Source organism: Solanum pennellii, chromosome 4 (genome assembly GCF_001406875.1).
Source record: "Solanum pennellii chromosome 4, SPENNV200".
NCBI classification, from domain to species: Eukaryota; Viridiplantae; Streptophyta; class Magnoliopsida; order Solanales; family Solanaceae; genus Solanum; species Solanum pennellii.
In genome coordinates this window covers 7,087,038-7,102,270 of record NC_028640.1, presented here as the reverse complement: position 1 = coordinate 7,102,270, position 15,233 = coordinate 7,087,038, and the positions used below count along the sequence as shown (strand labels likewise).

General features: G+C 32.0%; 2 protein-coding genes, 1 non-coding gene and 1 pseudogene across 9 annotated transcripts; 2 read left to right on the top strand and 2 right to left on the bottom strand.

The window, feature by feature from the left end:
* Positions 1–1,749: 1,749 nt before the first annotated feature.
* On the bottom strand, positions 1,750–1,851 carry LOC114077028. Its single transcript, XR_003578123.1, has one exon. It is a non-coding gene; the product is annotated as a U6 spliceosomal RNA (small nuclear RNA).
* On the top strand, positions 1,814–3,618 carry LOC107016343 (zeatin O-glucosyltransferase-like). The gene has a single exon (XM_015216834.2). It carries the CDS (start codon positions 1,984–1,986, stop codon positions 3,385–3,387), a length of 1,404 nt encoding a protein of 467 aa, XP_015072320.1. The 5' UTR covers positions 1,814–1,983; the 3' UTR covers positions 3,388–3,618.
* Positions 3,619–4,072: 454 nt separating this feature from the next.
* LOC107015768 (glycine-rich RNA-binding protein 4, mitochondrial) lies at positions 4,073–9,703 on the bottom strand. 6 transcript variants are annotated; one of them, XR_001456377.2, is made up of 5 exons: positions 9,493–9,695; positions 8,284–8,352; positions 8,100–8,206; positions 7,442–7,875; positions 4,073–4,482 (listed from the first exon to the last, which is right to left on the bottom strand). XR_001456377.2 is itself a non-coding variant. In XM_015216172.2 (5 exons), exons 1-4 carry the CDS (start codon positions 9,584–9,586, stop codon positions 7,828–7,830), a joined length of 318 nt encoding a protein of 105 aa, XP_015071658.1. In that variant the 5' UTR covers positions 9,587–9,703; the 3' UTR covers positions 4,073–4,482; positions 7,819–7,827. The 6 variants fall into 6 exon arrangements, 5 of the variants coding, with proteins under 5 accessions (XP_015071658.1, XP_015071654.1, XP_015071655.1 ...); XM_015216172.2 differs by having other exon boundaries at positions 7,819–7,875; positions 9,493–9,703; XM_015216168.2 differs by having other exon boundaries at positions 7,796–7,875; positions 9,493–9,688.
* On the top strand, positions 4,770–6,360 carry LOC107015767 (annotated as a pseudogene). Its single transcript, XR_001456376.2, has one exon. The product of XR_001456376.2 is annotated as a zeatin O-xylosyltransferase-like (transcript).
* Positions 9,704–15,233: the final 5,530 nt, after the last annotated feature.

Here is a 15,233-nt window from a genome sequence, read left to right as displayed (position 1 = left end):
TTTTTTTTAAAATATATATATATATATATATATATATATATATATATATATATATACACACTAAAATATACATTACATATAAATATAAAAGCATAAACATAAATATGCCCTCTAATTTAGTCTTATTTCATATTTATGTCCTTCAACTTTGGGTATGCACAAGCAGACACTTAAACTTGTATAAACTTGAACAAGTAGACACATGAGTCTTACGTGGCACGATACATGTAGAATACCACGTAAGACAAAAAATGACATGTAGGATGTCAGGACATGTGTGTCTATTTGTTCAACTTTATGCAAGTTTAAGTGTCTACATTGGCATACTCAAAGTTGAAGGGCATAAATGTAATTTGAAATCAAGTTAAAGGGCATATTTATGTATTATGTCAAATATAAATATGAATTTTCTCAAAATTGAGGCTTCAAATTCAAACCTCTAATTAATATACTAAACTCATTGTCAAACTAACATTTCTAAAATCCAGTTCATATCAAATACTCTCTTCGTCCATATTATAAGTCACATATTTCATTTGCACATGCATTAAAAAATAAGGTAATTTTACTTTGATTCCCTCATCTAATTAGTTGTTGATTATCAAGATTAGTCAAAGTAAATATATTTTTAAAATTAATTAATTAATTAATAAGAGTATAATAAGTAAGATATGATATTTTATACATAAATTTTATAAAATGACATATATTATAATCCAATTTTTTTTTTTTTAAAATGACTTATAATATGAGACGAAGATAATAGCATTAATAGCACAAATAGATAAGATTGAAGCATGTGACAAACTAATTAATAACATGTCCTACATTGAAATCTTTGCATCATAATTCTAGACTTGCTAATATTTTATTCATCAATTACAGCTGTCAAATCACATGGCGTAATTTAATGTAATAGTTTATTGCATAAAACTAACACATTTGTTTTATCTCTGTTCCAATATCGTCTCGCTATGGATTAAAATAAATATCTCGCATTCGATGTTTATGTCAAGTTAATAAATATCGTAAATTCTTGGCCAATCTGTTTGTCCTTTATTACTGTTTGTCCTTTATTAGAAATTTCAGTTCATGTCTTAGAAAATGGAAATACGTAGTAGGCAACTATTCTATCTAAAATGGATCTTACATGACATAATTTTTAATTAGTCAGGCTACTTAGTTTTAAGTACGAGATGATTAACTTAAAAACGAAAAAATTGAAAATCAGTTAAATATCAACTTATGTTACGACATTTGATCATGATTTATCTAGGCATAATACATAAATATGTCCTTTAACATGGTTTCAAATTATATTTATGTCCTTCAACTTTGGGTGTGCACAAGTAGACACTTAAACTTGTATAAACTTGAACAAATAGACATACATGTCCTATATGTCATCCTACATGTCATTTTTTGTCTTATGTGGTGTACTACGTGTATTTTGCCATGTAAGACTCATGTGTTTATTTATTTAAAAATTGGATAGTTAAAATGTTTGTTTGTGCAGTTGGAAGTCAAAGTTAAAATCTGAAACCAAATTTAGGGTCCAATATATGTATTATGTCATTTATCTAAATGGCTACAAAAGCATGTCAGCAAGGGTAAAATAAAAGTTTTAAAAGTTATATTGTCACCACATATAAAACAACATCATTTTCTTTAATTGACAAAGTAAAGAAACAGTACCACATAAAATAGAATAATCAGAGACCCTAGTCTCCCAAATACACAACAAAAGGAGATGATGAGTTGGGACTATTTATCAATGTGTATTATCTTTGCTCTGGGGTCATATAATTTTCTCTGTATCATTCCAATTTTATCGGATATCCCCTGACGGATGGGTGAGTTGGGACAAGTGGCTAGCCAAAACTTGAACCTAAAAAAGAAAAAAAAAAAGAAGAACTTGCTATATATATAAATGTAAAGCTCACACTAACTACAGTTTTGAAATAAAACATTTCATATAGTCTAATGGCCTCCAATCAAGAAATCATAGTAGTTGTTGTCCCTTTTCCAGCACAAGGCCATCTAAATCAACTTCTTCAACTATGTAAACTCATCGCGTCACACAACATACAAGTCCATTATGTTACAACCATGACACACACTAATCAAGCAAAAACAAGAGTTCATGATCCATATTCATTCATCAACAACAACAACATCCATTTTCATGAACTCTCCACACCATTCTTCAACTCCCCTCCTCCCAACCCGAATTCCACGATCAAATTCCCAAGCCATCTCCAACCCTCTTTCGAGTCATCTTCTCATCTACGTAAGCCTTTATCCAAACTCCTAAGCGTCCTCTCGTCTAAAGCAAAGAGGATTGTCATCATCCATGACTCATTAATGGGATATGTAGTTCAAGATTTTGTCTATTTGCCTAATGCTGAGGCTTATGCTTTCCATAGTGTCTCAGCATTCACATTGTTCTTGTTCATATGGGAGAATATGGGAAGGCCTTTTGATATTGATGCAAATTTGCTAAAAGATGTTCCATCACTTGAAGATTGTTTTAGTCCTGAATTTGAGAAATTCATTAAATTACAACATGATTATATGAAGTTCAATTCAGGCAGGATTTACAACACATGTAGAGTTATAGAAGGTCCTTTTCTTGATTTGTTGTCAAAGGAACAAATAAGTAATAACAAGATGCAATGGGCCCTTGGACCATTCAATCCTGTTTTAGTACAACAATATGGAACCAAAAGTTGTCACAAGCAACATAAATCTCTAATATGGCTCGATGAACACGAGCCTAACTCGGTTGTGTTCGTCTCATTTGGGACCACGACCTCATTTTCTGACAAACAAATCAAGGAGATTGCAATTGGATTGGAGGAGAGCAAGGTGAAGTTTGTTTGGGTGCTGAGGGACGCGGATAAAGGGAATGTTTTCGCAAAGGACCACCAATCAAGAAAGATTGAATTGCCAAAAGGGTTCGAGGAGAGAGTCAAAGATAAGGGGATTGTGTTGAGAGATTGGGCGCCTCAGTTGGAAATCTTGGCACATTCTTCTGTTGGTGGTTTTATGAGTCATTGTGGATGGAATTCATGCATGGAGAGCATTTCCATGGGGGTGCCAATAGCCGCGTGGCCAATGCATTCGGATCAACCCCGAAACACCGTATTGGTCACGAAGATTTTAAAAGTTGGCTTAGTCGTTAAGGAGTGGACACGTAGGCACGAGGTGGTGACACGTGGCATGGTGCAAGCAGCAGTTGAAAAATTAATGGTGTCTAAAGAAGGAGAAGAAATGAGGAACAGAGCAATGGATTTGAGTGGAGCTCTTAAGAAATCAGTAGCAGAAAGTGGCATTAAGAATATGGAGTTGGATTCATTCATTTCTCACATAACAAGGAAAATTTGATCGATCCTTGATCAATCAGCTGTTGTTTGAATTCTTCAAAAATGTCAACTGAAAACATGTTAGATCTTCTAAAAATTAGTGCATAAGAATCTGACATAAGTATGACGATATTTTTGCAAAGTTCAAGCAACATAAGATCAATGTATGCACCATCTTCATTCAATCGTTGTCATTGTGCCACAAGGGCCTTAATTTATATATATTTAGTAGTGCATGTCTCAAAATAACTAATATCAAGGCGCTTACGTGTAGTTAGTATCTTTTAGATGATCTGATTGTGTAATTTTGCACGGTCATTTATATAACGTGAAATCATCTAAAATCAACAGTCAAGATCTTTCCATGTGTCATCAAACTCAGAGAAGTAACATTTTGGTCCCATAAGTTGTTGGATAAGAAGTTTAACAGGTTTTGGATAATTATTTTATATCAATGATTGATTATGCAAATGGATTTTGTATAAATTAATTAGTTCATATGAGAGCAACTATGTTGGACTAGTTAAATAGATTCATGGACTATATATTTTATGACCAAATTCATGTTTTTACCTATTCAAGAAAAGGACATCCTCAACATGATCTCCAACTTGTCCTATGTACATTGTCTCCACTTACAGTCTACAACAGCCCATTCTACTAAGTCAGCTAAGAATCAACTTCAAAATTTTGAGATAAGGAGTTCTGACTTTTTAGTAAAGACGATTTATTAGGTTCTAAATAAAGTATATATACATATTAAGTGAATTTCATCACACAAATACGATATTTAAGAAAAAACGAAAATAACGAATAAATGAATGAACTGATCAGTGGCAATTTGAAAAAAGGTCATGAAGTAGTTGTAGTGATTGTTCAACCTTCAAGCTAAAGGTCATTTAAGGCGTTGGCTCGAGCCCTGTTCAAACTCCAAAGGACTTACAATCGTCAAGCTAGGCTCAAGCCAATGTCTTAAATCCTTTGAATATTGACAAGATTCACTTTAATGACCTCCCAAGTAGTCCTGATTTTACCTCAGGCAAAATCCTGGTGATCTGGAATGCTTGCATGCTTCTTCGCGAGTCCATTGCAAACAACTGGGGAATGTGAACAGGATCTACTAACAAAATCTTTCATCATAAACAGTACCATGTTTAAGGTTATAAAGAAACAACAAAATTTAACAAATGCAAACAATTGAGGAATGTGAACAGCATTTTATGAGAAAAAACTAGGTACATAACCAAGATTCAATAATTCATGCATGACTCCAAAACTCTGATACGATACTTCTGACCACACACTTTTCTTTCATCGCATGACTTTGTGGTCCTTATGTCTTATAAAAAGTTGAAAGGTAAATAACCAGATTCAATAATCCAAATGTGTTTAATGAAGCCTACCCTCCTCTCATCTTCAAAGGTTTAAACTTGCTATTCTATCCTCTACTTACATATTTACGTACACACTCGCACGCTCACACATGATTCAAGTAACTCAAAAGCAGTAGTGAGTTGGATTGAATTTTCTATAACTTGGACAAAGGTAACGGCTTTTTTATGGATCGTGAGGTAGTTATAGTCATGGTTCCTTTTCCAATTCAAGGCCATCTCAATCAGCTTCTTCAACTAGCCTGTTTACTCTCCTCAACATATGATCTTCCTGTCTATTATGTTGTCTCAGCCACACATAACCAACAAGCTCGGTTCCATGACATTCCGACTCCTGAATTAGCCTTACCTCCACCTGACTTTAATGCCTTGAGCAAAATTAGCCATTATGGGATGTAACTTTGCTTCTTCGCGAGCCCAGTACTTCCTTTTTACGTGATATCTCCTCAAAATCAAGACGACTCATTGTTGTTCATGACTTTTTTATGTCATATAGTGTTCAGGATGTTTCTTCCTTGCTCAATGCTGAATCCTATAGATTTAATTGCATTTCAGCTTTCACTTTGTACTGTTCTTCATACTTATTTAGTGGAATGTTTGTCCAACTTGGAGAAAAATTGCTTAAAAAGCTACCGTCCCTTGAAGGAGCGATGCCTGATGAAGTCAAGAACTTTATAGCTCTTCAGAGTCCATATATGGATATTAGAACAGGTGATATCCATAATACAAGTAAAATAATTGAACATGGGTTTCTTGATTTGCTGGCACAAGTAGAAAGTAAACAACAATGGGCAATCAATCCAATTCTGCCAACTAAACTCAATCATATCTCGAATAGGAACAATATATGTTTGGAATGGCTAGAAAAACAACCTCCGAGATCAGTTCTTTATATATCATTTGGAACATCAACTACATTTTCCGATGGAGAGGTCATGGAGCTCGTGATTGGATTAGAACAAAGCAAACAGAAGTTCATATGGGTGTTGAGAGAAGCCGATAGAGTAGATATCTTTACTGGGGAAGCTAGAAAACATGTGTTTCCTGAAGGATTTGAGGCAAGAGTAAAAGGGGTTGGGTTACTGGTAAGAGAATGGCCGCCACAACCCGAAATCTTGCCTCATTCGTCCACAGGTGGGTTCATGAGTCATTGCGGATGGAATTCTTGCATAGAGAGCATTACTATGGGGGTGCCTATAGCTGCTTGGCCTATGCACTCTGATCAACCGGGAAATAGTTTCTTGGTGATGGAAATATTGAAAATAGGCCTGTTTGTGAGGGAGTGGGAGAAACTTGAGGAGCTAGTAAGTGCATCCACTATTGAGAATGTCGTGAGGAAGTTGATGGCATTTGAAGACGGTGATGCAATTAGGAAAAGAGCAGAAGAATTGGGAGAAGCTGTAAGGCGTTCCACAGAAAAAGGAGGTGCTTCTCGAATGGTTTTGGACTCTTTAATCGCACATCACAAGATAAGAGTAGCTTTTCACCAGAAATGTATTTCTTTGATATTAAAAAGTTCAGTATCTGAAACTTTTTATGGCTATCACTTATCAGTGAGATTATTGTTTGTACTTCTCTCTTAATGATGTTGTTTACATTTCTCAGTTTTTTGTGTATGCTCAGTTGGATGATCTAGATGACCTGCATTAGACTGTTTTATGACAAAAGACTTGGTTCATAGACTCTTATGTTCATCGAAAGGTTCATTATGAGACAGTTTTGATATTTGTCTTGGATCATTGGGTCTTAAATTCGTCGTAACATTAGCAATCATGTCAAGTATCGATAGATCACAGAGTTATCTGGCAGCTTTGTTGGTGGGAGGTAGCAGTTGCCCCGTGGAATTAGTCAATATGCATGTAAGGTGGGAGCGGATTGTCTTGTTTTATGTCCATACTAGTAGTTGTAGTATTGCTCATTTAGTTTTGTGTCCTCCGATTTATGTTATTTATTTGTTATTTCTTATACTTCGACTATCATATTATTTTATTGTAGTTACTACCCTATTACTATTTGTTGTTGTTTTTACTATCTGCTACTTCTTGTACTTTTGGACTATCTTTCCCTTGAATTGAGGGTCTATCGTTAACAGTTTCTCTATTTCCCAAGGTAGGGTAAGGTCTACATACACTCTACCCTTCCTAGAGCTCACTTGTGGAATTACACTGGGTATGTAGTTGTTGTTGTACTTTCTTTGAACAGTTAAAAGATTTCCTTATAAAACCAAGCTGTTTAGTATTGTGTTGGTTCATTATTAATTGGCTGGTTCTATGTTAGTTCAATCCTACCACAACCTTCTTCTTTTTATCTGATTTGGGACCGGGAATGTGAGTAAGCTCACACAAGCGGTGAGGATTTGTATAGTTAACTTTAACTTATTTGAGACTGTGACCTAGTTGTTGTTGTACTAAAACAAACTTGGGTATAGAAAGTATGTACAAGTTTTTATGAAAACCTATATCATCCATGCTAATAGCATAATGCAAGTGCAAAACTCAATTCCTTGTTCAACTTACTGGAGTTTCCTCCCTCAAAAAGTTCAAAGCTATTGCAATTAAAAATTTCCTTCTATTCCTTCTAACAGCTGTAAAAATTGAACAACGATCCTCGCTATTACAGGCAACGGGAAATCACCTATAGGTAGAAGGGAAAAAGAAAATGGACCAATTAAAGTTTGATCCAGACCTGTTAGACGACTAGCTAACTATCACCAGAACGTCATGCCAGCTTGCTGTACACGCGAGCAGAGTCAATGAATCATGGTATAAGACCTTTTTGGTATGTTTCTCCCTCGACTAAATTCCCGAATCAAGACAATCTTCAATACATCTTTCATGGCTGAAAATCACTAGTTCTTGCACACACCAAAGTCAGAAGATGAAACCTTACCAATTGTCGAGTCATTTAAGAATTCTTAGCTGGAGGTAATCAATATTGCAATGAAGAGGCATAAGAGAGCATATATCAAACTCAAAGATCAACACTAGTGTGGGAATAAGCAATAAGACATGACAACGCGTGGAGAATCTAGAAACTTACAAGAAAAGATAAAGAGTTGAAACCTCTCAACGTCATCCTTTGTGGGCAAAACTGATGCGAATATTTCTTCCATCCAATAACTAATGAACATAAAAAACAAAAGCTGTAAGACAACAACAAGAACGACAGTCCAAAGGAGTCCAGAAAAAGAAGTAGCGGATGTACAAGAAACAACAGATAATAACAAAACCAGTAGATAGTAACAAAACAGAAACTGCAACAAAACAACATGATAGTCCAGGAAACAAAAACTGCTAGACATATATAAGAATATAGGTAGCGTTTATACAACTTGTACACTTACTTGACCATCCATTTCCTTCAAGGCCTTGCTAGCTGCAGTTTCTGAAGTGAACTTCACAAACCCATATCCTTTGGATTTTCCACTTTTATGATCACATATGACTTTCACTGTAAGTGGATAAGCATATACTTTCATCTAAAAGATGTCACAAGAACAAAGAGAAGTGTTGTCATCCACACGTTACCTTCAATTGTTTCACCATGTTGCTCAAAAGCTTGTTTAAGCACAGGTTCATTCGTATCATAACAAAGCCCTGAAAGAAACATATTTTGTTTTAACAGATATTGTAACCTGATTGTTTAACCAAGTCTGGTATTTAAGTGGAAAAAGGCAGAGGAATGGACCTCATTATTTCCACATCTCGAAACTGAATCAACAACAGATGATTTCTGGATTGGTTAAAAACACAACTTTTACACCATGAGTAAAGTGAGAGTGAGAAATCATTAATATGAGAAGACCAGAGATTTTCAAGAACGCAACTATTACATCAACATCCAGGAAGAAATCAACTAAGCACAGAGAGACACGAGAGGCAGTCTTTAGCTTCACGTGCATCAGAGTAGTTAAAAGGACTCATCTAAGCTAAAATATTTAGCAAAGGACAGGAAAATCTCTGCATTGACGAGATACACTATCACGGTGCTTCAAACTCTAACTCGACAAAAAGCAGAGGTAATTATCGATATCAACTCTCATTTTACATTCCACATTGCTGCCTTATTAGATATACTGCTGAAGTATAGCTCATCCAAGTATTCAAAAGAATCTTTTCTGGAAATACTATTTTATCCCTTAAGTGTAATATGACTATCTAAACACGTAACAACACTTCTATCTGAGCACATAACAACATTTCAATCTAAACACGTAACTGCTTGTACAAAAACTCAGCTCCCACCTAGTGGATAAAAGCTACTTAAATTCAGCTAAACAAGCGGGCTCCAACTTTACTTAGCAGTCTTAATCTTCCAAGAACCTCTAAAACAGAATCCTAGACAACAATTTATCATTTTTGGAAAGAAACATACCCAAATAGAGCTAAATCAATATAGGCAATTCATACAGTCAGAGCCCCAACTAGAACTGTTCAATTAATATGCCAATATGATTAAAAATTTGAAATTTTTCAAGAAAAGGTAATACATAACATCCAAGCTGAATATAAGGAATACAAAACTAAACATTTAACCAAATTTTTTCACTGAAACTAATGCCCATACTATATAACCCTTCATTCTTAACCAGAGCTCTCGGGTTCAACCTGCTATGAACTCGCAGAATTAGTGGAACCCCAATACAGACACCAAACACCGGGCGAGAAACCCCAAAAAAACTATACGCCAATTATGATATACAAGTAAAGAAACAGAATCATAGTATCACTACAGACCTCCAATGAACAATTTGCTGCAAGAATGGCGAGAAGTGACAAATCTAGCAAGTGGGGTTTGATAATTTAGGAAGAATTCATTGAAACGTTGCATTGAAAACCACTACAGAGAAAAAAAAATCTTGTTTTTAGCTTGTGTTCTTGAATTGTTGAAGCTCTTTTTCAGGTGTTCAAAATAAGTGTGTTCTTCTATTTTTTGCGTTTTTCGGGTCAATTAATTGGGCCTTTAAAATTGGATCTAAAGAGACATCCATTATGTCATTTTGTAGGTCCATTTACAATAATAAGCCCATGGAAATGTTTGTGGGTAAAAATATAACGAACTTCTAAAATTGACTATAGTTTGGGCTTAATTAGAGGTTTATAGTTATAGTTTCTTAATTACGATTTATAGCTACATGCTAGAAGTGTGTGTGAGAGAGAGAGATTGGATAACAGAGAGGCGAAAGAAAGGATGAATATATGTTGTATTTGTTGTATCAGATTGTATCACAAATACAATTGTATTATATCAATGAATACAACTTGTGCATTGATGTATTTGAGTGTAACTACAACTAGCTATAGATCAGTATCAATATTTTAAATTGTATTTTGTCCTTGTTATAAATTTGTATTGATCATGTGCTGTATACTATTTCAAAATACGGTTGATACAATATTGTATCATTGTATTAATAGAGTATCTCTTCCTCGTTCATACAATACTATAAATAATTAAACTATAAATTATAGCTATTTATATTAAATGCATAGCACATGTGTGCCTTATCGTGTAATTTTTTTTTAAAATGCTAATGATAATTTAGTTGGTTGACGTTATTTAATATGTCTAAATTTTTAATTTTTTTTTAAAATATTTCTATCCACTTTGATATTCAATATTCGATATTTGTTAATACAATAAATTCAAAATCACATAACAAGGGAAGTTTCAATTTTTTTAGCCTTTTCCTAGAAGCCCTAGACTAATTTGTCCTAATTGAAAATTTCCTTTTTGTATCTTTAAGTGTTTCCATTGGAATATTATTCTCCTAACTTTTAATGGCTTTTATTAGATAATAATATGGACATTTTGAACAATACGTGAAGAAATGCAATACTTCAATTGTTCCATGATTGAAATTTGGCAATTCTTGACTTAAAAATTGAATGTCACCAAAATAAGAGCAATGGATGAGTAGTTTCATCACATGTGTAAATATGCCAAAGCCATCATGTGACTTTTTGTCACCCAATGGTCCAACTTCAAGAAATGGGCTTTGTCACTGTCATAAGATTAAAGTTACCAAAAAAATTAAATTTAAAGCAGGTGTGGGGCACACACTAAATAGTAAATAGGCAATTTGTTTTATGGATTTGAGCTTTAAGAATAAAGTCGTTTTTTATAGGCAATAATACTTTACCTTTAAAGTGAGACTTTTCAATAAATCTTGATACAAGCGGGTTTTCAAGTGATCAAGTTTATAAAAAAAAAATGGAATGTACACGCAAATGTATCCTTTTATTAGGAATAGAGATAGTATTTTTAAGGAATTTGCTAGGAGTGAGATAATAATTTTAAAGCGTTCAAGTAACATAATCAATAATTATTATTTTTAGTTTTTTTCTTATTAAACTCTTGCATAAGTATTATCTAACTTTATATTAGTTATACATAGTCTGAAGGGGGCGGATCTAGAGTATGTCGAGTGGCTTTATCCGAACTCTTTCGACAAAAAATTACGTTGTATATTTAAGGTAACCTCCTGAATATAATATTAGAGGTTGACTTAGTCATTTAGGGATTAAAATTATTATTTTCTTTTTTCTCGAACCCCCTTAATAAAAATTATGAATCTACCAACTACACATCGATATGTAAAGTTTTAATATAGAAAATTGTATAGTAAGTATAATGCTGCGATTCTTTATTTTTTTTTAGAAAAACACTATTATCCCCTCAAATCAAACATTATTTGAATTTTATTTTTAATTAAAAATTTCAAACTCAAATTTTCTCGAATGAAAGCATTCTATCGAAAAAAACTGTCTTACCAATTCCAATATTACACAAATTTAATTTGATCAGACATTTAAATATCAGAAAAAAAAAGAGTCAAGTGTATACTTCAACGGCTCTTTCTATAGATTGCTTCTTACTGAGGTTTGCTGACAAAATCTGACACCTTTTTTAGTTCTTTTTTTAATTCCTTCTTAGAGCAATATATATATAAAAAGAAATTAAAAAATGATTGTTGATTTATAATTTTAACAGTTATAAATTAGTTGAAAATATTTATTGCATTGTATTATTAGTTTATTATTTTTCGGCGAATCGAATTCTCTATTGAGATTCCTATTAGTTTGTTATTAACATTATGAATTATGTGTAAGTTGTCTAATTTGTTTTCTTTTTTAAAATTTAATGTTAGGTATTTATATGTGAGCTCGATTAATTTAAATTTGTATATTGTACTGCGAACACTTTTAATATAACAAAGAATTTTATGCTATTCAATCACAATCTACGTCGATCTTCTAATGATTTTACATTATAAAATTAATTTTCTTCGAGCAAAATTTCAAACTCAAATGTTCTAATTATATTTATAAAATAAAAGAATTTATTATCCTAATGTACTATTTATACTCTTCAATGAACCATTCATAAATTATATATGGACTAATTAAATAAATCTATAGTTGATTTAATTTTTTGCCTAAAATTAGATAGAGGCTACTGCTTGTGCTATAAAATAAATTCAAATCAATGTCGCAATCACCATATTCTACCGTCTAAAAATATTTGATATGTTACGCTTTTTGATAACGGAAAAGGGCCTAAAATATCTTTGAAGTATTAAAAATGGTAAAAAATTATTTTCCATCCTGGCTCCAAAATGCCCTTCTCATCTACCTATTGGCTCCAAAAAACCCTTGTCATCTACCTTTGGGTTCAAAATTGACCACTTATTTAATTGTTTTAAAATTAAACTCTTTAAATAATTTTTAAAATACTTGGCGTTCAACTATTGATTATAATTTAATTTATTAATATAATTTATAAATCAACCCACTATTCACTCATTACTAACTAAACGCCACCCAATTAATAATCTAATTATGATATCAAAATCGCCATAAACACTACAAAAACACGATGAAATTATAGATTCTTGAAAATGACATCCAAAATTATTCGAGTCCAAATCGAAACCCCAATTAAATTTAGGTTGAGCCGCTTATTTAGGACGACACTTTCAATAGAATTCTCTTTCAAGATTGAATTAGAAATTTATGATTAAAGGTAAAGAAATAATACATCCCGAATTAATTCAAGCACCTTTTTTATTTTATAAATATTTATGATTTATTTTAGAACCTTTAATATATTATTTTGAAAAAAAATTACCTATAAAGTAACATCACATAATTGAGACATAAGGATAGTTAAGATGAACATAGTCAGACTTTTAAGTTTATCGATAATTTTTATTTAAAAATTTGAATGTATGATAGTTTACTTCTATCGATATTTTCACCTCAAATTTTCAAAAACACTCAATTGGGAATAGCTTTTCTGTTGTTGCATTAATAATTTGACGAGTTTATTAATTTGGAGGAGTTCAATTAGTAATGGGTGGGTAGTGGATTAATTTATAAATTATACTAATAAGTTAAATTATAACAAATAGTTTAGCGTCATGTATATTAAAAAACATTTAAATAGTTTAAATTTAAAACCGTTAAATAAGTGGTCAATTTTGAACCAAAAGGTGGATGACAAGGGTATTTTGGAGCCAATAGTTGGGTGAGAAGGGTATTTTGGAGCCAATAGATGGATGGAGGGTAATTTTGTACCATTTTCAATACTTTGAGAATATTTTAGGCCCTTTTCCATTTTGATTTTATATATATATAGCATGGGAGGAATTTTTATTTGTAATATTTTTATAAGTTAATTTAAATTAATTTAATTTTAAATAGTAATTCAATTAGTGCTCAACAAACATGTGACAAATTTTCGAGGACGGAGGGAATTACTTCAGTCAACTTTTAATTGTCATATTTTTCTTTGTTATAGTAAATTAGTAAGTATTTTTATTAATATTTTAAGATATATTTTTCATCATATTATAGTAAAATTATAATTTATAGTACTTTTTATATAATTTTTAAAAATTCTATTTAATACATCAAATTAATATAATGTAAATTTACTTGAAAATTAGTTGGATAGTATTTTGCTTTATTTTTTAGTGGGAGGTGTAATTGGAGTAAAAACACAACAAGTTTGACTAATTTAATTCTATCTCTTCATTTAATTCTAATTGACTTTAATTTTTTTTCATCATCACTCTATTTTATTTTGTTTTCCCTTTTATAATAACAGGTTTGACAAACTTAATTTCTATCTCTTCATTTAATTCCAATTGACTTTGATTTACCAAGTGAGCTACATATTCATTGCGGAGGCAAAGCTATGACCTTTTTTGTTTTATTTTGACTTTTTCTAATATAATACTTTATTCAAGGCTTAAGTCATCAGCGGCTTTTTAAAGTTGTCCGCATAATTCACTTAGATACTTCAACTAATATTAGTATCAATTGAATACTTTTATCTATATAGTAATCGTTTTTATTAGATATTTTTTGATAATCAACAAAAAAATAAAGAGTGTGTGATACACTTGCAGTGACGTGGCAACATGACTAATTAAAAAATAACATTTGGCATTGGGTCCAAAAATTATAAAAAAAAAATACACATCTAATTTTTTAAAAAAGAAAAAAATGAAAATGTCAACCTATTCTACCCCACCTTACCCCACCCCACTCCAACCTTCTCCAAAACACATTCTTTCTCAAATTACAAAACCTTATTCTTTTCAAATAACTTCAAGATTAATTTTTTTTCATACTAAGGGCCCGTTTGGCCATAAATTTTGTAAGTAAAACTTGGGAAAAAACTTGGCAAATTTTGTTTGTCCATACACTTTTTTATTATTTGGCAAATTTTTTTGGCAAATTTTCCAAATTCCCAAATACTAGAAAAAACTAGTATTTGGGCCAAATTTCATTATTTGGAAAGTTTTAGAAATTTAATTTTTACCCTTAACTTTTTATTTTACAAAAATAATATATTTATTGACACCAACCAATTCAATTAGCTCCCTTCTACATGCATTCTTTTGATTTCATACATTTCTTTATTACAGTTAGTCTTAATGAACTAGCTACTAAATAAAACATGAATTGCATTTATTTTATTTTGGTAGATAAATATTACGTTGTTGATGCTGGTCTACGGAACACAAGAGGATTTTTTGCTCCATTCATTAGAATGCGCTATCATTTGCAGGACTACCGAGTAAGTGAAAGAGAGCCTAAGAATGGAAAAGAGCTATTTAACTATAAACATACTTCTCTGCGCAATGTAATTGAAAGAACTTTTGGTGCATGGAAAAGTAGATTCAGAATACTAAGACAAGGCATGAACAACTATGAATGTGACATGCAAGTGAAAATAGTAATTGCTTGCGCTGTATTGCATAATTTTTTACGTGAACACCAAAGTAGTGATGGAATATTCAATGAATATGAAAATGATGATATGGTTGTTGATGAAAGTGACGAACTACTGGCTCAGGGTAACAACATCGCTTCATCTTCTCGATCGTCTGATTCGAAAATGTAAGCTCATCGAGAAGAGATTGTTCATAAAATGTGGGAAGATTATATTAAAGAATAGGTTGAAC

What these genes read in the sequence shown, in the direction of transcription:
- LOC107015768 (XM_015216172.2), bottom strand. Translation starts at nt 9,586, where the DNA reads ATGCAACGTTTCAATGAATTCTTCCTAAATTATCAAACCCCACTTGCT. An exon ending in CAGCAAATTGTTCATTGGAG is followed by an intron (nt 8,353 to 9,492) that starts GTCTGTAGTGAT and finishes TGTTTCTTTCAG; the next exon opens with GGCTTTGTTATGATACGAAT. An exon ending in ACATGGTGAAACAATTGAAG is followed by an intron (nt 8,207 to 8,283) that starts GTAACGTGTGGA and finishes ATCCACTTACAG; the next exon opens with TGAAAGTCATATGTGATCAT.
- LOC107016343 (XM_015216834.2), top strand. Translation starts at nt 1,984, where the DNA reads ATGGCCTCCAATCAAGAAATCATAGTAGTTGTTGTCCCTTTTCCAGCA.